This window comes from Columba livia, chromosome 5 (genome assembly GCF_036013475.1).
Source record: "Columba livia isolate bColLiv1 breed racing homer chromosome 5, bColLiv1.pat.W.v2, whole genome shotgun sequence".
Lineage (NCBI taxonomy): Eukaryota > Metazoa > Chordata > Aves > Columbiformes > Columbidae > Columba > Columba livia.
In genome coordinates, this window is record NC_088606.1 from 57,479,742 (window position 1) to 57,501,518 (window position 21,777).

Genomic DNA, 21,777 nt, shown 5'->3' on the forward strand with positions numbered 1-21,777 from the left:
CTTGGCACTGCATGAGTGGAATGAATTGGAGTAAAGACCTCTAGCACCGTTCAGAATATAGAGGGTATAGATTAACTTGTGGTAAATTCTTTAGCCTGTTTTTCTGAGTCTTTTGCTCATCTTTCGTAGCTAAGTGCAGACAAAGATTTGAAACAGCTAGGGTTCAAACTGTGAAAGTAACATTTTCAGATTGCTTTATAATAAATGTATTTTGCTTTTTTTAAATAAGTACACATTACCTTTGGAGTTGATAAATCAGCAAAACCTGACTGAATGGATAGAAATCCTGAAGACTGTTGTCGATAGGGATGTACCAGCTGTAAGTGGCTTTTTTTGCTATTGATGTCTTTAAGATGAAATATTTTTCATTCATTAGAATGTTAAAAAAATAAGCTTTTTAATTCTGCATTCTTTTTTTCTCAGTAGCTGCCAAAAAATAAATTTTGAAGCTAAACCCTAGACAAGTTTTGAAAATATGTAGCTTGTGTGGGAGTTCTGTTGTTTTTAAATTATAACACAACTTATTTTGGTTTCCTGTTTCAAGAATGTGTTGACCATTTATGCAGCATATATCATGGGATTTATTTTTAGATATGCTGTACTTTATACTTCTATTAAGCTAGATGCGCAAATGGCAGGTTAAAGGCAATATATGCTGTGTGGTTGTTCAAAATACAGGTGATCTGAACTCTTCATGAATAATCTTTTTCCTTTTTTTGCTAAAGGAAACCCTTCAAGTTGATGAAGATGATAGACCTGAGTTGCCTTGGTGGAAATGCAAGAAGTGGGCTTTGCATATCTTAGCTAGACTTTTTGAGAGGTATTGTCTCTTCTATTACTATTTTTTAAAAACCAAACAAATATTCAAGTCAGTAACGTTGCTGCACCCTTGAATTTGCATACTTGCTTCTAATTCCAGGTATGGAAGCCCTGGTAACGTTTCCAAGGAGTACAATGAGTTTGCTGAAGTGTTCCTGAAGGCATTTGCTGTTGGTGTTCAGCAAGTAAGAACCACTCAATGTGGGGGGTATTAGGATAAGTTTAGAGTTAGTAGTGATTTCTTATTTCATGATTTTCTGAAAAAACTTCTTGTTCTTCACAACTATTTTTTTAAGCACATTTGTATGGAAAACACTGACGTCTATGGCTTAAAAGAAAACAATTATTAAAAATTATTAATTTGCCATGTAGGACAATTCACTGATAGTAGCCTATGCAGCATTGCTAGTCTGTGAATAGAGTATATGCCGTCATATAACAAGCTGTCAGATGAACTTCAGATAAATGCTGTCAATTTTTCTCTTTCTGGAGGAGTTAAGTATTTGTGCGGTATAGTTGACCTTCTTACCTACCCTTTAACCATGATGATATAGTTGGTTTTTGATTCCAAGTCAGTGAACTCTAAGCTTTGTAGCCTTCTGCAAAAGCCTGATTGAAGCAGAGGCTTGATTACAAACATGTGAGTCTTATGGTCACTTCCCACACACCTGCCTGTCTGGGAGTTGCCACTTCTGCAGGGTCTGTTACACACAGAACCACAGAATGTCAGGGATTGGAAGGGACCTCAAAAGCTCATCCAGTCCAACCCCCCTGCTGGAGCAGGAACACCCAGATGAGGTTACACAGGAAGGTGTCCAGGTGGGTTTTGAATGTCTCCAGAGAAGGAGACTCCACAACCCCCCTGGGCAGCCTGTTCCAGTGTCTGTCACCCTCACTGAGAAGTGTCTTCTCAAATTTAAGTGGAACCTTTTGTGTTCTAGTTTATACCCATTACCCCTTGTCCTATCATTGGTTGTCACTGAGAAGAGCCTGGCTCCATCCTCGTGACATTCACCCTTTACATATCTGTAAACATGAATGAGGTCACCCCTCAGTCTCCTCCAAGCTAAAGAGAGCCAGCTCCCCGGGCCTTTCCTCATAAGGGAGATGCTCCACTGCACAAATAATGGGTGCACTCATGCCAAACTATCCTTGATTTACCTTTATTGGAGTAAATTCATAATTCAGATAGTCCTACCATATGGCAGCAACCTACAGGTTTACCCAAAGGGACAGAATGGATTGATGGGGTGGGAGTTGTCATCTGCCTCTCTTACAGTGCATGTGTTTGAAGTTAGTAATTTGAACTTTTTGAACAAGCAAGAAAATGCCCATAAATATTGGGAAATTTTTGGATCTGACTCTTAGCTCCTGGCTGTACTGTTGACTTGTGTTCTTTTGAAACAAGTTCATTTATTTTTTGTAAAATTTCTTTGTGTTGGCTCATAAATCTGTTTATATTCAGGTGATTAGGTTGTAAATGTAAATAGACTATTATTTTTTTAACATCTCTGGGGGCAGAATGTTTTCTTCAAAGCCTTTAATGAGAAGAAAAGTTCAGTTTCAGTTGTCTTATTTTTCATTCCTGATGAAAAGATAATTAATTACAGGACTTGAAAAGTAAGGAAAGTATCTCCTAAATAGGGGGTTTTTGAAGGTCATCCAAAGCACTGAAAGGGAAAGAACATTTGTCACATGAGTGTTAAGAAATATTATCCCAACATTCTACTCAGAAAAGTGGAGTCGGTGTTACCTTCTGAGGTGCTTATACCTGTAGATGACATTGGATAATTATTACATTTTCTTTAAGACCTTAATGGTTGCTTTGCCACTTCCGAGATAAAATGAAGTTCTGACAAAGACTGGGCAAAAAGAAGTATTTGAAAAGATAAATTTAAACGGTTCAACAAAATACCTGGTGTTTTTTATTTGTATTTTCTTTGAATCAGAGTCCATCCTTTTATTGCATCTAGGAAACGTCAAGAGTTTAAGTATTAATATTTAAAGAAAATTGCTAAAAAGTGAGACTTTAAAATGCTTACAGTTTCTTCCTATACAATGCTGTAACTTGTTTAGAAATACCAATTATTTTCAAGGTGCTGTCTTCTATTTCTGTTTAGAAGAAAAGTCTTAGACATATGCTATGCTCAAGTAATTAATTCTTGAAATAAATTTCATAGAAGATTTTTGAACAGGGTGTATTTCTTTACAAAAACTGGAAATATGTGAAATGCTGAAGAATACAAATTCTAATAATATGCTTGACTCTACTCTCCAAAGCATACACACCATTTTATTGAAGGAGTAATAGATAAATATATAGTATGGGATTATAGGTTGTTCAAGTATAAACTTGACATATACTGCTAATATTATTCTTATTGCTACTTCTCATTAATTATTCTTTTTATCCGCTCTGTATGTTTTTGTCATGTGCATGTCACCAACCAAAAAAAAAAATGCAGTACATTCAGCATTAGTTACAGTTGAACTTTTGTAAGCTTGGCCCAAATAGGCTGAGCTGCCCAGCTGGAATGCCGCGATTCTTAGCCCTTGGGTTAGCAGCTGTTTTGCTCAAGACATTTCTCATCTTGAAAGACCTGCTGTGCCACAACTAAGCTGTGGTCAAACACGACTGCCCTGGAGCCTCCATCCCACATCCTACTTTTCCTCAGTGCAGCTCTTAAACCTTTCCTTAATATTTTTAATTTCTTCCCTTATTGCATTTGAATCGTAAAACTTCAGATCTAAAATTCAGAAATGCCAGCAAACTGGACCTTCTTGTATAAGCTTTTCCACTGAGAAGATTGTATTACTCTATGTTAAGTTCTAGTTTGCTGAAGAGCCAGGATTACTACTTTTGCCAAGGACAAAGAACCCTTAATTTATATTTTTTAAATCTTGCCGGAGCTGCCTCCATGGTGTAACTTAGGCCGTGGAGCCTGTCTCAGAGCCATGCATTAGAACAGTTCAGTATGTGATGTTCATACAGTGGTGGTCATTTCTTTGCTTATGTTGAAATTTATGAAGGAAGGAAATCTTTAGAATCTCGTGTACTCTGTGTAAAACTGCAAGAAATCTCAGCCTTCATTAGTTTCCTGATTACTTTTGGAAAGGCTGTATTTTAAGGCATACCATCAAGGAAGTAAAATATGTTGTAGAGCTGTTTACATGCTTATTCAATTTTGATACCAGTTTGTTAGACTGTTTTTAATGATTAACGTTCTTCTTAATTGTTCTAACCATGTACTCATGTTCTACTGATTTTTGGAAGTGACAAACATCTGTCAGTTAAGGCATTGTTTTTGCAGAGAATATTCTCTTTTAGTTAGTTCACAAGAGACTAAAAAGGAATTTTGACATGTGTGTGCTTTGATAGTGCTTGAAACAGCTGCACGTCTGGACATTTGCACTCTTTTCTATCCTAAGCCAGTATCTACTGCCACCAAAGCCTTGCACTCGGGTCGGGGTACCAACCAGTTCCTTCTTAAGTCCAGGAGCAGTTAAACATGAGCAGTTAAACTTTGAGGACTGATAATGCATCTAGAGCATGAAACTGTCTGTAAAGTTATGAATTTCATAGTGAAGGAATGAATCCTCTTTAAACTGAAGTCCCAGACATCTCGTTTGGGAGAAACGCTTCAATGTTTGTGTAGTAAGCGTTATCAATGTAATTACTTTTCAAAATAATGGACCTCAGTTTCCCAAAATGTTTTATTGGTGATATTACAGATTGATATCTTTTCAGTTCCTTCCATTTTGGATTTTTTTAAACATTGTTGTTTTATGTAAAGAATTAAATGAAACCCTGGAAATGGGATTTGTCATTTCTCTGCATTTGGTGCTGCTGGTCTTGAAGGTGCAGTGTTGCCCCTGACCTGGACTGGGCTACAAGGAAACTCTCTTGCATTACCAATAACAAATTTCCCAGTGAGCTGGAATTTAATTACTAGTTACAGTCCCATGTCCATTTCATGTCCTTGTTGGTGGAGAGCCATGGGCTGTAACAAACCCAAATCCCTGTGAGTGGTTGTCAGTGCCACCTCAGAAGAAGAATTGAGGCTGGAAAGCCAAGAACAGAGGTTGGTTCATCATTCTTGACACACATACATTCACGAAATCACAGAATGTTAGGGATTGGAAGGCACCTCAAAAGATCATCTCCTACAGCATCACTGCTCTAGGGCTGCTCATAGGCAAGAATCAGTGGACTGTGTGAGTGTACAGTATTTCACCAATCCAGTATCTGGGTGTGAATTTCTGCCCCAAAGAGTAGCAAGATGGAATAATAAACCTTGGATGGAAAGGTCCCGTGTGCTATGTAGATGATGAATTAGCATGTATGTTTTCTCTTATTAAAGGACTGTATTTTTAAATGATGTGCAGCACCTGATATGAACTGCAAATTGCCTTATAAAATTAACAATGACATTTAGTAGAAGGATTAGTCAGTACCCCTTTTAGTCTAATGAATAAACAGTGGGGTTTTTTGTTGAATTTAAAGGGATTTGTATGTAGGATTGTGAGGGAGGGCAGAATTCTTCTGGTTAAAATGGTCTGTGCTCAGTATAAGCTATTGATGCGATCTGATTTTTCTAGGTGTTGCTGAAGGTGTTGTATCAATACAAGGAAAAGCAGTACATGGCTCCTCGAGTTCTGCAGCAAACGCTGAATTACATCAATCAAGGAGTGTCACATGCAGTCACCTGGAAGAACCTGAAACCTCATATTCAAGTAAACCATTTTCAGGGTTTAATATTCAGATGAGTCAATAGTACATTAGTCAGTCTGTTACAGTGTTTCTAGCCTTGCTAGAATTAGGGACATCTATTATAAATAACTGGTGAAAAGAGTTTAAGTGTATTTGGTGAAGGTTACCTTGATATGTGAACAAAGCTATCTAATTGCTTTTTTTGCTGTCAGTCCTTTGTACTTTTGTGTATTAAGGATTACAGTGTAACAGAGCAACACAACAAATGTGGAGATAGTGTTGACTACTGGATTTATGGCATTGAATTATCTCCACATACCATTATCCAAAGTAAATCGAATAGCTTGCACTGTATTGTAGCTCTCCCTTAAATTTAAAGTTCTGGTTTTTGTAAGGTAGCACGTAAAATCCTCTATGTCCGAGTAGTTTTAGAAAATTACCATGAGAAGTGACAAGATGGGGAAAATCTGTGAAATATAGAACAGAATATAGAGATTGATTTAGTAGTGCTAGCCTGTCTTCAACTTTTTTTTTTAATTGCAGGGAATTATCCAAGATGTTATTTTTCCATTGATGTGCTATACAGATGCTGATGAAGAGCTTTGGCAAGAAGATCCATATGAATATATTCGCATGAAATTTGGTGAGAATTTGAAGTCTACTCATGTTAAAATATGAATTCACACCAAGATGGAACTTTTATAGAGTTTTTTTTGGTGAAAATATATATGGCTTTTAAAAGATAAATCACTTTGTATTATCCAAATAACGTAATTTCATATAGTTAACTTTTGGATATAGTGGTGGAAATGACAGGTAACATATGACAGTCAACAGACACAGGTGTTTCTCCACTTGAAAAAGTAGTTAATTTTGAGTTATGAAGTTTTTGTTAGAGAAGTCAGGCAATCCAAGTCTTGCAACCAATAATTACATAAGTTTAATGTTATTAAAAGTGTATGCTTTACAATAGCTTATATTTTTGGGTCCTGAACTTTTTACAGTCTTAAGGGATTTCAGACATGGCATAATTCAGAACAGATTTACCATAATGGTAAATAAAACATTATGAAGTAAGCCTGACATTCCAGACTTGTCTAATTTCACCTCCTATGGCTTGCTGCTGTGTTGTTGGGGTTTTTTATGAGTCTGTACGGTCCTTTCAGGCCAGGGAAGAAAGAAGACACTTAGGCTTCCTGAACAAATCCATCCACTAGGACTTTTATGTGTTCTGTATCTCTCAGACCAACTGTACAGGTCTTATACAAGGCTCTGATAATCTTCTGCAGAGAAATAAGAAACTAAGCATTTTAAACTCAATTGTGTGCTTGCCTGTACAGCAAATAATATGTATGCCAAAAATTGACTGCTGTGTCTGCTTCTACTGTTGTGAAAGATTTATCTTAAGAATAAGGAAGACATAGGATTTCAAATTAGACATGTAGAGCCAGTGGTCATGAAAAAGTGAAACATGCATGAGGAGTCCCCAACCGTTTGTTACTGCTTGGTCTACAGGACCTTACTACAGGAATACCTGTAGTAAGAAAGCAAGATTAACCACCTGAAAAGAAAGGGAAATTCTTGCTCTGTTGTTTCATATTAAATCATTAGGTTGTGTTAAGATCATTAACTGTAGTAAAGGAACAAAATTTATAGCTGTTACATGTTTACTTAATAGATGTATTTGAAGACTTCATTTCTCCAACAACTGCTGCTCAGACGTTATTGTTTACATCATGTAGTAAAAGGAAAGAGGTAAGCTATTCATGATTTTACTTAAATACATTAGCTAGATTTAGCTTATAGTCTCCATTTGTTGAAAGAACTACTAATAGAAATTTTACTTTTCTGCTCTTTGTCATATCATACTACACTAAAATTTATCATTCCTCTCAAACGTATTTTGTACTGGTCTATTTGTGATTTCTGTATTTGCCCATTCCCCTAGGATCTGTCTATGAGGAGTGTTGTATGTTTATAAGAAAGACATACAACATTATCCAAATTCTAGACTTGGAGCAGATTATGAGAGGTTTGAGCATTTCAGAGCACTGAGGTATCTGAGATGATTGACTGAAATACTTTGACTAACTTTACCTATAATCTAGGTCTTGCAGAAGACAATGGGCTTTTGTTACCAAATCCTTACGGAGCCAAATGCTGACCCTCGTAAGAAAGATGGTGCTTTACATATGATTGGTTCTTTGGCTGAAATTCTCCTAAAAGTAAGCATAACAAATCTGGTGGTTCCTTTGGTTCTTTTTTCCTCCTTTCTTTTCTTTCACATATTGTGTCTTAAGAGAAATGAGAATAGCTCTTTGAGTTTACAAGTTTTGGAGTCACTGCCAGTTTTTTTAAAGCTGTTGAACTTAATTGGTTTGGTTTTGTTTTCAGCTTAATTAACACAAGTTTTATTAGGTCTTGTTCAAGTTCAGATGATTGTTTTAGGTTCCTTGAAGTTCTCTGCTTCTAGTAAGAATTGCTACACCATTTCCTGCACTACACTTAATTACATTCCTTGGGTTTTTTTTGTGAAAGGAAGGAAGGAAAAGAAATCCATCCAGTGAGAGGCTATTGATTGAATGAGATCTTTTCTGTTTATAGAAGAAGCAAAAGAAAGTGAAATTAGAAACCTTGCTCAATTAGAATGGTAGCAACAAAGATGCAGGGCATGGACTTGTACAGCTCTGAGAAGTTTCCCTGACGTCTTTTGCTTTTGATACCAGAGTATGTACTGCCAAGCAAAAGGTGTCTCTAGGAGTCAAAAAGTACTATTTTGACTGAAAATTGTAGAAGTCCATGTAGGTTCCAAGTGTAATTACTAATCGTTGCTTAACAGAATTTAATAGAGGAGGAAGTTAAAAGTCTGAGAATTTTTTTTTATGCTTTTCACACTTCTATGTGTGTCATTTTTTACTGGATTAGAAATGCAGGAAGTTTTAAACTGTTGTGTTTCTATTCTTATTCTGACAGAAAAAGATATATAAGGATCAGATGGAATATATGTTGCAGAATCATGTGTTCCCTCTCTTCAGCAGTGAGCTGGGTTACATGAGAGCACGGGTAAGAATGTCTGAAATGTACTGTTAGGATGCACTGTATCTTTCAACTGAGGAATTCAGGAATATTCTTTATATTTTTCCCTCTAACAAATGCACTCCTCCCTGCACCTTTTCTGTAATAAATTGTGTGCTTATTTCAGAGATTAGTATCTGTCTTGATGTGTGATTGTAGAGAACTACTGTGTAGGTTGAAACTGGCTGCAGAATTGTGTGCATAGTTTTCCATCTGTGTCTGGTGGTATGGTCTATCTGTGTTTTGCATTTAGACTGTACTGCTCACACAAAACCTGTGGCCACAGATGAACTTGAGATCATAGTACTGGTCTAGTGATGTCTGAAAGACAAGCCTCCCACTGGCCAGCCTCCACCCTCTCAAACATCTTTGCCCGTTAAAAAGTTTTACAGCATCTTTATGCAACACTACTTCAGATTTAATGATTTGTGTGTGTTGTGGGTGTACGAGTAGTCGATAATCCTGCTTGTAGGTTTTGTAACTCTGAATTTGTTCACTGTGTCTTTTTCAGGCTTGCTGGGTTCTTCATTATTTTTGTGAAGTCAAATTTAAGAGTGACCAGAATCTCCAGACAGCCTTAGAACTCACAAGACGGTGTCTGATAGATGACAGGGAAATGCCTGTAAAAGTGGAAGCTGCAATAGCACTTCAAGTTCTGATCAGTAACCAGGAGAAAGGTAGCACTCTTCTTAAACCTACAGCAAGCTTTACTGGAATAAACATTAATATTGCCATGTTCAGGGAGACATGTTCTCTTCTTTCCTGATGTTCATTTATTTCTTGCAATTGTAATTCGCAATCACTTACTGTAATTTTCCAGCTGGAAAATTTTATATTTTTATAACATCCAAGTTCATGGTACAATGAATCCAGTTCAACAGCACCTAATCATTGATTCAGAAATACAGTGGCAATATAAGCACATCTGTCTTAGCATACATTCATTCATGTTCAGTTTTTTTTGTTGAAAGCTGTCTTCGTCCTTGCAGGCTTTACATTGCTTAGTGTTCCTGATGCTGGCCTAAAAGCCACAAAGCACACGTAAATTCTGTATCAAATGATTTGGCTAATTTGACAAAAATGCATGTGTACTCATTCCTGTTCAATTAAAATTTGCACTGATAAGTAATCTTGCATTCCATAAAGACTGCAGAACTCTGGCTTTCATGCTTCAGTTGTGATCTTGGTATACATTTTGGAAAAAATTGTTCTGAATGTTGATATAATGGCTTATACTACCCACGGGTTTGGCATACTAATGCTGAAGCACTAAATATTAATAAAGTATATATTTACTTTATTACACTGATACTGTAGTTTTGTAAGAATGTCAATTCAGATATTTCCACTTGTTTTACAGCTAAAGAATATATTACTCCGTTCATTAGACCTGTAATGCAGGCTTTACTTCATATTATAAGAGAGACTGAAAATGATGATCTTACTAATGTGATTCAGAAGATGATCTGTGAATACAGTGAAGAAGTTACCCCAATTGCAGTAGAAATGACACAGCATTTGGTAAGACTTTCTGATGACTTAGGAAAATGTTTAATATGTGAAAGATTGGTATTTAAAATTCAGATAGTTGTTCATCAGTCAATGGCTGTTGTTACTCCAGTCTGCTTAAGTGCATTAATACAAGTAATTTACTGCATTTAGACTGTTTTTTCTCAGAAATGTCTTCATAATGTGAACTAAATGGAAATTTCTAAGAATGATTGCAGAAATGTTTGAGAAATCTTTATACATATTTTCTCCTGATAGTGTTAAGAGTGAATTTTGGTAGCACATTTTCTGTTGTCTTTACAAGGTGACTTAGGTTTTCTGGTTTAAAATAGGAAACTTAAGCGCTGATTATTAATACAAATTTTGGTGTGCAGATGTTATGTTGTATGCAATGTGAAAATGAAAATGAATCTGCAGGAGAAATTCAGAGCTTGAATTGCTGTGTCTAGCAAGTTGTGCTAATGGTTTCAAAGGCAGAGGTCAGCTCAGTGCTTCCCTGCTAAAGGCCCATGTTCACATGTCCTGTCTGGGAATGCCTGCAAAGTGATCCAGTCTAGTTCAGCTGCCAATTAAACACTGTCAGAAAAACTTACTGCTTACTGGTAGAAAATGTGTTCTTCTGCATGGAAACTGATGTCATTTGTATGTGCTTATTCATTAATGGTTAAAGAATGGCAGCTCAAATGATTTAACATTCAAATGTTATCAATCTTGAACCTCTGGAAGGGAGCTGTCACCTTCTAATATTCATACATGTTTTTTAAAGTCCTCCTCAAATTTTGTGTTATACCAGACTTGCACAATTGTTCTTCATCTCCAAGCATGTCCTTAAATGACATATTTTTTGGTTGTTCTGCTCTTGCATGCAGGCAATGACATTTAACCAGGTGATCCAGACTGGACCAGATGAAGAAGGCAGTGATGACAAAGCAGTGACAGCAATGGGAATTTTGAATACTATCGATACACTTCTTAGTGTAGTTGAAGATCACAAAGAAGTAAGTAGAAGTTAGTTTAGAGCTAACATGTATTGTCTGAAACACTGAAAGCCTTTTGTAGTTACAGTGTTCTGACATTGTTCTCTGAAAAACTGTCAGCCCAAAATACGTGAAAACAGAAAACAGTGAAGTATGTATCATGCAACAAAGTTGTAGCAGCGTGGGTCAAATTTCTAACGATCCGTGTAGTAATAGAGTGTAAATATTGCTGCAGTATTTCCCATGAGAATCCAGGTTCTTGTTCAGAGAGGTGGAAGCAGGTGAGCTCTGTCAGCTCGGCTGGAAAAGCCCCTCTGCTGTGATGAGATCTGCCCCTCAGAGAAAGTAGATAAAACTTCAGTTAGTTTTGAACCTCGACTCTGCTTAGTTTGCTCTCTGCAACAGGACCGATGTCTACATACAGCTGTTGTGGCTATGCTAAATTAATAGTTCTGTTCACCTGTTTAATCTGCACTGTGGCATTCTTCAGTGTGATGAAACCTCCTGTTATTTAGTTTTGTTTTACTGAATGGACTAACTTCTGTCCAGAGTACAGCTTGTTCAAAAGATGCTGCTGCTGATTAAAATACTTCTTGACAAAGTCAGGTACTGGTTTTTAGTGACTAAACAGTTCAGTAATAAATTGTGCTCTCAGAGCTCTGAAGACGAAGGAAGCAGCACAAGATGAATCCTGTGTGCCCAAGGTCAGAATCCAGTGCTGCTGTGCAATAAACCCAGGACCGGTTCAGCACATTTACTTGTTGCTAAATTTGCTCAGCCCGCTTCTCATGTGCTTGTTTTTGTTGGCAAATTCTTGCCATCTAAATGAAAAGTTTGTGTAACAATATGGTAGTCCTGAGGGATTCAATTGAAAAATGTTGATCAGTAAACATTGGTATTGAGACATCTCACACATGATGGATGGCTGACCAGTATTCCAAGAAATAAGATATTCAGCTGGTTAGTTTAAAATCCTGTTCTGCATAGCCAAGGCCAGGAACTCAGCCCTTTTTGTCCCTATGCAAGGTAACTGCCCAAAACAGGTTAATGACTCTTTTGTTGGCTGTTCTATGGACTAATAAATAGCGATTGCAAAGAGTGTCTGACTCTGTAGAGCAGCATTTAGGTTGGTTGTCCATGTACCATATGAACATCCTAAGCTGGGTTTGGCAAGGGTTTGGTATTTGGTTTTGGTTTTTGCAATTTCACTTTTCCGGTACAGCACATACCTCCTACAAATTCCATTGCTTACCAGTTTGATATATTTATTTACTTATGTGTTTTAACAGGACCAAACTGTTGCACAGGGTTACTGTCAGGCTTTTCTTTTTAAGGGTTACTCTATAATGAGATTCTTCCAATATTCAAAGAGCTTTCAATACGAGGTGTTTTTGGAATATTATCTTACAAATCCTTAGCTAAGAGTGCTGCTCTTACACGTTTAGTGCTCTAAAATGTGAGAAATTTTGAGTTGTTTTAGAAGACTATATTGTCTACGCAATAAACTGCTTTGAGTGATTTTATTTAAAATGTGTTTGATTTCAATTCTGAAGTATTGAAAACAGTCATAAATCTTTTTTTCAGATTACCCAGCAGCTGGAAGGGATCTGTTTGCAAGTGATTGGAACAGTTTTGCAGCAGCATGTATTAGGTATCTGTACTTTTGTTGGCTTGTATTTTTAAGTGTATGGGATTGGCATTAAATTTACCTAGATTCTGTTTGTTTTAGAGTTTTATGAGGAGATCTTTTCCTTGGCTCATAGTCTGACCTGTCAACAAGTTTCTGCACAAATGTGGCAGCTTCTTCCTCTTGTTTTTGAAGTCTTTCAGCAAGATGGCTTTGATTATTTCACTGGTAAGTAATACAAATAAATCTGAAAGCCAAATGGTTTCATACATGTGGCTTTAACTGTACAATTAATTGCATCTTGATTGAAGTGTTAGGAGAACACTCAAGTGAGGCTGTGCTTGAAGTATTTTATTCTGCTGTTGCTGCAACCAGACTTGTTTTACTGAGGCATCTGTGACTAGATGCATGCTTATTTTGACAAGCATGAAGCAAGAACTCTAATTAGCTTATTAATGCATAGATTTCAGCCTGATTTTAACAGCTCACGTAATGAAATGTGGAAACCGAATGTGATCGTTCTTCTTTTAATACAGACATGATGCCTCTCTTGCATAATTATGTTACTGTTGATACGGATACGCTTCTGTCAGACACAAAATATCTTGAAATGATCTACAGTATGTGCAAGAAGGTAAGTAGATTCCTTTCTGATAACAAAACCAGACTCCTTTCTGATAACAAAACCTGCGATCTCTAAGGTAATATATTGTTAGACTGGGTACTTTTTCTGCAACAGCGGACTATGAAACTGAAGAATTTTGACATCTCCTCTTAAAGCATTTTGCTTTTTAACGTCCTCTGTGATTCCACAGATTAAGTTATTGCAGAGAGTTTTCAAGAGGTGGCATGGAATTTCAGATATATCCTTTTGCTAAAAGAGAAAAATCATACACAACAAAAGCAGATTAAACAACCCAGGTTTTTGTACATGTCTGTTTTGTGTAAAGCACTTTGTGCAAAGGGCATGTAAAGCATTTTGTGTAAAGGGCATGCAAAACACTCGTGCATATTGCAAAAGGTAGATGGTTTCTTTTATCTGAGGTTTGTAGCCTTGCTATAGGTAGGACAGCACATGGCATGTGTATGTGAAATCTGTTAGCTAAACCAAGTGGAGTAGGGGTGGAAAGTAGAGGCACAGGAATGGGAAGTTATTTTCCCAAGTTGATGCCAAGTCCGTGATGAAAACTGGGAGCAGGATGCAGCTGTTCTGTCTCAGTTTGGTCACTTTTGGGCAGTAGTTCTGTATTTAACTCAGCTGCTCAACCCCCGTGTACTATAGGTAGCTGCCAACTGGGCTTTCTTTATCTAATCAAAACGTAGAATACAAAGCGTTCCAGAATGTTAGGCCTATGTGAGGAAATGAATGCTGCTTTATAAGATAGCATTAATACTTTATCATCTCTAATAGTAATCAGTGGGGATTTCAGTTTTCCACTTCTGGATATCATATATTGTGTCTGTGTAAGAACTGTGGTGAACTGTCAGCTGCCTTGCCCATGGTATTTTCTGAGTAATTATTGTGAAGATGTTAAATATTATAGTGAATAACTCTTGCCAGTCTTCATTTGAAAACATGTTTCAACAAGGCTGATCAGGCTGATTGTAAATACTTGGAACATTTTATTGATATATTTATGAAAGAAAATCAGCTTTTTATAACCTATTAGTGATGAGTGTTTTATTAGCTGAGCACAGTGCCTCTTTAACACCGAAATTTTAGGCATCACGTGGTCCCCCACTGGATATCCCAAATATGTAAATATAATTTTAACAAAATTCAGTACATGAATGTGTAAGAAAAATGTGTTTTGTGTATGGAAATAAACATTTGAAATGGCAGCCGATGCTTATACAGTTGCTGTTGTAAGCTCTGCATCCATAGATTTATTGAATATAGGTGTAGATGAGTTTTCCCCGTACTCAGCAATGTTTCGGTCTCTAGTTGTGGTACTGAGCCATTGCTGTAGGTTAGGCTGTTTCACTAATGGATGTTGATGCTGGCATTGTACTAGGCTGGGTACATTTATCAGCTTTTCCAAGCAAAGCGGTATATGGAAAATACTTCTTGAAGGGGATATCATCAACAGTAATGCTTATTTTTCAGGTCCTTACAGGAGTTGCTGGAGAAGATGCAGAATGTCACGCAGCAAAGCTGTTAGAAGTAATTATTCTTCAGTGTAAAGGGCGTGGCATTGATCAGGTTGGTAACAACTTTGGTTGCTATAACTAATATTTTAAAAATATTTTCTTCTCAAATATGAATTGATGATATATCAACATGAGTTCCATTCTGAGAAGTCTGTGCAGTGTGACGTGTGTAGCATGGAGGGTGTTGGTCTCTTCTCCCAAGTAACAAGTGAGAGGACAAGAGGAACTGGCCTCAAGTTGCACCAGGGGAGGTTCAGATTGGATATCAGGAAAAAGTTCTTCACGGAGAGGGTTGTCAGGCATTGGAACAGGCTGCCCAGGGAAGTGGTGGAGTCACCATCCCTGGAGGGGTTTAAAAGGCATATAGATGAGGTTCTTAGGGACATGGTTTAGTGCTAGAGTCAGGTTAGGTAATGGCTGGACTTGATGATCCTGAGGGTCTCTTCCGACTGAAATGATTCTATGATTCTGTAGTTCTATGACTACTAATCCTGTCTTCTACTCCAGTGTCACAAGTCCTACTGCTTAGTTAACAACACTGCAGAGATATTTTTTGCACTCTTTGTCTGCAGAATTTAGGACCCTGCAAAACCCAATGTAAAGTGTTTTTGTGAATCTGGAAGAGTACTGTTTCATGAGCATCTTCATTCTAAAAGTTGATTAATTATATTTTAAGTTACTTCTAGTGCATATTTCATGAAAATTATTCAATCTGCCAAGTTAATAGCCTTGAAATAAATAAGAATGGAAATGAAGTTCCAAGAATCCAGATTGATGTTGCAGAGAAACCAGGGACTTCATTATGCACATAGGGAAGTTGGAGTTTGAGAGATGAATTTGTGCGCTTCTGCTCTGTATGTGACAAAGCACTGTATAAGAGCTATTTAAACATTTTTCATGCCTTTTAAAACTTGTAGATATGGTTCCTGGAAACTTTAATTTCTTTGAAAGCAAATCTGCAATAATTTTTTTTTCATTATGATATCTCTGAAGAGACTACACCTTTGAATAGCTGTTTTCTTGCAGTGTTAATAATTTCTCTTTGTGGATACTAAAAAAGACTAAGTTGATTTTTCTAGACTTCCTAGTATACATGCTTACTCTGTTAATTTTTAAAACATAAGATTATAGAACCAGGCGTTACATTTACTGTGCATGATGTCACAAAATCCATGTGCTTGGAGTAGATGAAACCTTTTCACCTTTTCATTTCATCTTCATATCTGACTTCTGCTGGCAATTAAAAATTATTCCCATTTTATGCCCTCCGTATTTATGTGCCAGGCTGGTTTTATGCCTTTTCTCAACTTGAGTGTGAAATACAGAACTAGAAAATTTAGTTTTGATCACTAAATTTATAATGGTTCTCACTCTGCAGTGCATACCCTTATTTGTGGAAGCTGCATTAGAGAGATTGACCAGAGAAGTGAAAACAAGTGAACTGCGAACAATGTGCCTCCAGGTTGCCATAGCTGCTTTGTATTACAATCCTCATTTACTATTAAATACATTGGAAAATCTTCGTTTTCCCAATAATGTGGAACCTGTCACTAATCACTTCATAACACAGTGGCTTAATGACGTGGACTGTTTCCTGGGGTAAGTGTTTCTAATTCTGAAGATGATGCACTGTGATACACCTCTGTGTTACCTGCGTGCAACATCATAACAAAATTTGTATCTTTTTTACTGTTTTGTAGACTTCATGATAGAAAGATGTGTGTGCTTGGCTTGTGTGCTCTTATTGACCTGGAGCAAATACCACAGGTTTTAAATCAAGTTGCTGGCCAGATCCTGCCAGCTTTTATCCTTTTATTTAACGGATTGAAAAGAGCGTATGCCTGTCATGCAGAGCATGAAAATGACAGCGATGATGATGATGAAGCTGAAGAAGATGAGGAAACAGGTATGGAAACTGAAACATCACTGTTACTTTGTGGTTTTAATTTTTTTGAGTATATCTGACTTACTTTCCATTCCCTCTTCAACCTGACTTGCTAGGCTGAGTCTCATCAGTCACACCACGCTAGCTGGTGTGTGCGGATGCAGTCATGCATGAAAGGATTTATTACTGGCCATGTTTCCCATTTGAGTGAGGGGAGTCAGTAGGAGTTTCCAAGAATCCTTCTAATCCATTGTACAATTTGGACTATATATTAGGAACTGTCCCGTGAGCTGTTGCTGTTTTAGCCGAGTATTGAAAATTACAGTTCTTGTGATATTTTTTCTTCTTTTTCCTAGACTAGTGTAATCTCAACTTGATCAGCCTTTATAGACTTCCTTCTTCATACAGTCATTTTGCAAACTTGCACATCTTTTGCCGTTATATTTATACGAAGTTCAAAATTACCTACAAGTTCCCTGCACTTCTGTCTTCCACCTTTCCCTGTTCTCTGCTTAAGCTCTTAGTTCTTTTTCCCTATTTTACCTTTCCATCATCAGCCTGATGTCTTTGAGAGCAGTTGCTCAGAACAGTTTTCAGCACTCAAAGGAATACCTATTGGTTTTCATCGGTCTGCTTAAAGCCCAGTTTCTTTTTGATCTCTGCTGTTGAATTCTGGATTCCCCAGCCTATTGTCATTATTCACCTTCCACACTATTGCATTTTGTATTTCTCAAGCATTCTTTTCAACAGCCCTTCTGAATGTGCCTGTAAAAGTGTTTTCATCCAAATTTTATCAAAATATCTGTATATACATTTTTCCGTATACAATTTTGTGGCATTAAAATTTTCCATCCTCACTTATGCAGTTGGTGTGAGGGCAAAGAGTCTTGGGGAAGACCATGGCACTAGGAGAGGAGTTAAATGAGCTTCCTCCTTTCTAGTCTGCACTGTATTGTTATCAGTTGTGTTGCCTGTTTTGCATTATCAGCCACCTTCTTAGAGAGTTGTTTTTACTATTATTGAGATGAACTTTTTGTGTGTGTGATATTTAACTCAGAGGAATTGGGGAGCGATGAAGATGACATTGATGAAGATGGTCAAGAATATCTAGAAATTCTGGCAAAACAGGCAGGTGAAGATGGAGATGATGAAGACTGGGAAGAAGATGATGCTGAAGAGACTGCTTTGGAAGGCTATTCCACAATTATTGATGATGAAGACAACCCTATTGATGAATATCAGATATTTAAAACAATTTTTCAGAGTAAGTAACTTTATTTCCTTTCCTGACCAACAAGTTCTATTTTAACTTAATTTTAGTGTGAACCATTGTAAACTAGAACCTGTTGAAAGCTTCCGAACAGGCTTTGCAGTAAGAGCTTTGAACAAGTTCTTTCTTTGGCAAGGGGAAGCCAACATTAAACTTTCAGAGCAGGGAGAGACACTTGAATGAATTTATGGTTGGAGGGAAGAGGTGTTAGAGGTTGTATTAGTGTTTTTTAACATATTGAATTGTGTAACCCTAACCAAATATTATTCTGATGAAAATGGTAGTGGGTTAGTAAGCTTTGAGTTACAGAACATTTTAATGAACACTTTCTTTTTGCTTATGTTTTCTTTCTCTTGCAGCAATTCAGAATCGTAACCCTGCATGGTACCAAGCTTTGACACAGGGTCTTAATGAAGAACAAAGAAAACAATTGCAGGACATAGCAACTCTGGCAGATCAGAGACGGGCAGCACATGGTATTTTTCCTGCTTTATACTGTTAATTGCATCTTTTGCTGTTTGAATGCTGTTGATGTGCTCAAGAAGCACAATACAGAAAACACCTATAATTCGAGGCTGATAATGTCTTCATCAAAGTAGGGGTGGTTTACACTCCAGAGATGTTCTCTTTTTCTGCAGTTGCTTATTCATAGAGCTAGTTAGGTTCAGATCATGAAAGTTAACTTCAGCAACTAGATCCTTACAGGAAATTCTTGTGTACTATCAGCGCATATCAATACTCCATTTTTAGGCTACCTACCACACATGGGGACATCCTGCTAGAAGGATTTGGGATATAATTATCTCTCATTAATGTACCTAAGACGAATTTCCATAAGCTAAGAGATTTATCTTCGGTGCACTGTGGAGCCAGGAGGGGACAAAGCGATGCTCCCCAGCTCGTGTTTTCCCCCTGTCCTTCATCAGCCGTGGTAACATTTTTCTGGCCTTCAAAGGATGGAATATGCAACTAGTGAAACCAGACAGCTTAACTATTGTTCTTAGTTACAGCAACGGATATGTGGGCCACAGATGCCTAAAGGTCTTAAGGTGTGATAAACTTAGCAGTTTTGTCTCAGAATTATATTGTATAGTCTAGTAACCTTAAACTCCAAATTATCTGCTTGGGTGTGGAGGAAAAATGCATGTACACTAAAAAGTCTGTTTCTGGTGTTTCTGTGGTTATTTCTGCTTATATTGTTGAATCGAGATAGGAATACTGAAAATGTAGTTAATACTTGTGTACTGCTGTTTTGTACAGCTGCTCTTATTGACTTGACTGAAAAGCCTATTAATGTTAATCAGAAATAACTGGGTGTCTGTTAGCAAGTTCATTCAGGTCCTGTTTCTGAAATGCAAAAATTACATACTCATGTCCAGAAGCGTAAGTGTAGGCTTTTAAAAATACAAATTCATTTAAACATAGCTATAACAATATTTAGCAATAAAAATTGGAAAAAATAATCAGTCTATCTTCTTTGGGGTGTGGCACGTTTCTGCTTTGTGGGTGCTGATTACTTTCTTGGGTAACCTCAGGTTAAACCTGTGTCTCTGAGAGACTCAGAATGGTCAGTCGCAATATGTTAATCTTTCTTTTCCCCTACACAGTCACTAAAATACTTCCTTTCTGTTTTTTGTTTTGTTTTAGAATCCAAAATGATTGAAAAGCATGGAGGATACAAATTCAATGCTCCAGTTGTGCCAACTTCATTTAATTTTGGAGGCCCTGCCCCAGGAATGAATTGAGTTATCACTTTTCCTGCTACTGTGTGATTGTAGTGAAGAGCTTGTGTTCCTCCCAATAGTGGTTCCAGAACTGGTTCATGTTATCTACAACCCACTCTAAACTAATTGATAAATAGATTGGACAGAAGCCCCAGACGTGGGAGCTGATCATGCAACCTAATACTGGAAAGCAAACCAGAGGTTATTTTGAAGACAGGAAGAATCTGAATTAAAAGCTTCAAATGACACACTTTGGAAATCAGAAATCAAGAGGGGATGTCGTGAAGGCAGCTTTTCTTTTTCTGAAGAAAAAAATTAGGCATGGGCTGCAGGACTATTTAAAATGTCTCATTTACAGTACAAGCTAGAAGGCAGACTTAATTTTTACACCTGGTGTAGTATGAGTATTTGCCCAGTTTACTTCCCTTTTCTCCCTTCCTATTGGGTGTCTATTTTAATGTAAATAAGATAAGGTAATCAGATAGCCTTACTTAATCTTCATCATTTCCATTTATCAAGATTGTTCATATGTAGAATATTGGACACTTAATGTAGCACTACATAACTGATAAATCTGTAAATGAATTAGCACTTTCATATTGAAACAAGCCTGCTAGCCTGTGTACAAAAATAGCAAAATGTTTGCTGTTTATAAAAAATAAAAATAAAAAATAAGGGATGTATTGGGGGAAAATAATTTCAAGTTATTAATTTAAAAATGAACTAGCAGTTTTGTACCTGGTGACTTTGTGGTGCAGTCACCTCTGGTTGTGACTTGAATTCGGTTATGTAAAAAGAGGTTAGTGATATTTCATTGCTGCTAAAAAAAGAAATAGCAACTCCCTCCGTGTCCTTTGTTTTTCTTAAGGATCTTGCTGTACAAGGTGAAATTTGGATACAAGTGTGTACTGTAAGCATTGAAGAAAAGGTTATCTTCTCTAAAGCAGGTAAATGAGATGTGAAATTCTGCTTTTAAGAGTTGATTGAAGCGTGTGGATTAAACATCTATATATGCAATCTACTAAAAACACAACAATTCGGCTAATTTGGACTACGATCTATGAATGCAAAATACTCGTTATCCAGCACGTGGTAGTGCAGGTGCACTACTCCTGCATTTCAGTCCCCCTCTTTTTGCACTCCCAGCATTAGTGTGTGCTGTCGTCTGCCTGATCCAGACAGTGTATTTGAAGTTTTGCCAATCTTTTCACTTTTGAAGCCACAATTTTCTTCCTTCAAAGTTGCTATAGTAACTAGTATTTTAGCTAGAGAGGCAAAATACAGTTCCCTCTGGGACCACTATCAAAACCACTGTATGAAGAAGCCAGCAGGGAGATGCTGTGAATGGGTTGGCTTAAATGCCCCCCTTTTCTTTTCTAGAAGCGAAAATCCATAGGTTTTTGATCTTGCCTTGAGATCATTGGTGTCAGGTCTTTTAAATCAAATGTTTAGTTTTTTTTCTTTTGGCTGTTTTTATATAAAAATGTCACCTGCTGTTACAATTGATATTAAACAAGCTACCTTAATTTAATGTAAGCCTCCAAAATTTAAATACAGGTTAAAAATAAACTGAGTTTATATCTGTAAAAATGAAATGCACATATATATATTATGATACTCAAAATGCAGTCTTCAGAAAATTGGTTTGTGTGGTGTGGTTTTTTTTGCATCGGCAGAGTAGCACGAATTGGTGGTTTGGGTTTCGTGCGGGAGCTGACAGGACCACGTTCTGCCTTCCCTTTGCACGACTGCCGGCGCTTCCCCGGGCCCGGGGAATGGGTTTTCCAGTCGCTCCTCTCTGGTCCCCCTTTCCTCAGCAAATACAGTTCCCTGCGTGCAGAATCTAACGTGAGAGACTGAACCAGGACTATCATGCCACGTTGCCCTAGCCAAATACCAAAGGGATACTTTAAAAGCAAGTTGTGGGCTTAAAAGGATGGATATTGTGCCTGATGTGAAAAGGCCTGAAAAAATAAGCCTTGAATCAGAGTATCCATTATAGTAGTGGTGTGTGAACCACGGTAGTACT

The 21,777-nt window shown here is 37.2% G+C and overlaps 1 protein-coding gene and 1 non-coding gene across 2 annotated transcripts in view; both read left to right on the forward strand.

The window, feature by feature from the left end:
- IPO7 (importin 7) overlaps nucleotides 1-21,388 on the forward strand; it is a 36,019-nt gene extending 14,631 nt beyond the window's left edge. The window contains exons 6-25 of the mRNA XM_065066176.1: nucleotides 230-319; nucleotides 726-820; nucleotides 920-1,004; nucleotides 5,419-5,553; nucleotides 6,074-6,173; nucleotides 7,209-7,285; nucleotides 7,639-7,755; nucleotides 8,504-8,593; nucleotides 9,117-9,282; nucleotides 9,966-10,126; nucleotides 10,984-11,112; nucleotides 12,676-12,742; nucleotides 12,821-12,946; nucleotides 13,255-13,352; nucleotides 14,826-14,921; nucleotides 16,248-16,468; nucleotides 16,570-16,775; nucleotides 17,812-18,018; nucleotides 18,384-18,500; nucleotides 19,672-21,388. Coding sequence (XP_064922248.1) covers nucleotides 230-319; nucleotides 726-820; nucleotides 920-1,004; nucleotides 5,419-5,553; nucleotides 6,074-6,173; nucleotides 7,209-7,285; nucleotides 7,639-7,755; nucleotides 8,504-8,593; nucleotides 9,117-9,282; nucleotides 9,966-10,126; nucleotides 10,984-11,112; nucleotides 12,676-12,742; nucleotides 12,821-12,946; nucleotides 13,255-13,352; nucleotides 14,826-14,921; nucleotides 16,248-16,468; nucleotides 16,570-16,775; nucleotides 17,812-18,018; nucleotides 18,384-18,500; nucleotides 19,672-19,769 — 2,481 coding nt within the window. The 3' untranslated portion in view covers nucleotides 19,770-21,388. The remainder of the gene's footprint in view (nucleotides 1-229; nucleotides 320-725; nucleotides 821-919; nucleotides 1,005-5,418; nucleotides 5,554-6,073; nucleotides 6,174-7,208; nucleotides 7,286-7,638; nucleotides 7,756-8,503; nucleotides 8,594-9,116; nucleotides 9,283-9,965; nucleotides 10,127-10,983; nucleotides 11,113-12,675; nucleotides 12,743-12,820; nucleotides 12,947-13,254; nucleotides 13,353-14,825; nucleotides 14,922-16,247; nucleotides 16,469-16,569; nucleotides 16,776-17,811; nucleotides 18,019-18,383; nucleotides 18,501-19,671) is intronic.
- Nucleotides 8,793-8,974, forward strand: LOC135579717 (small nucleolar RNA SNORA23). The gene has a single exon (XR_010473316.1). It is a non-coding gene; the product is annotated as a small nucleolar RNA SNORA23 (small nucleolar RNA).
- Nucleotides 21,389-21,777: the final 389 nt, after the last annotated feature.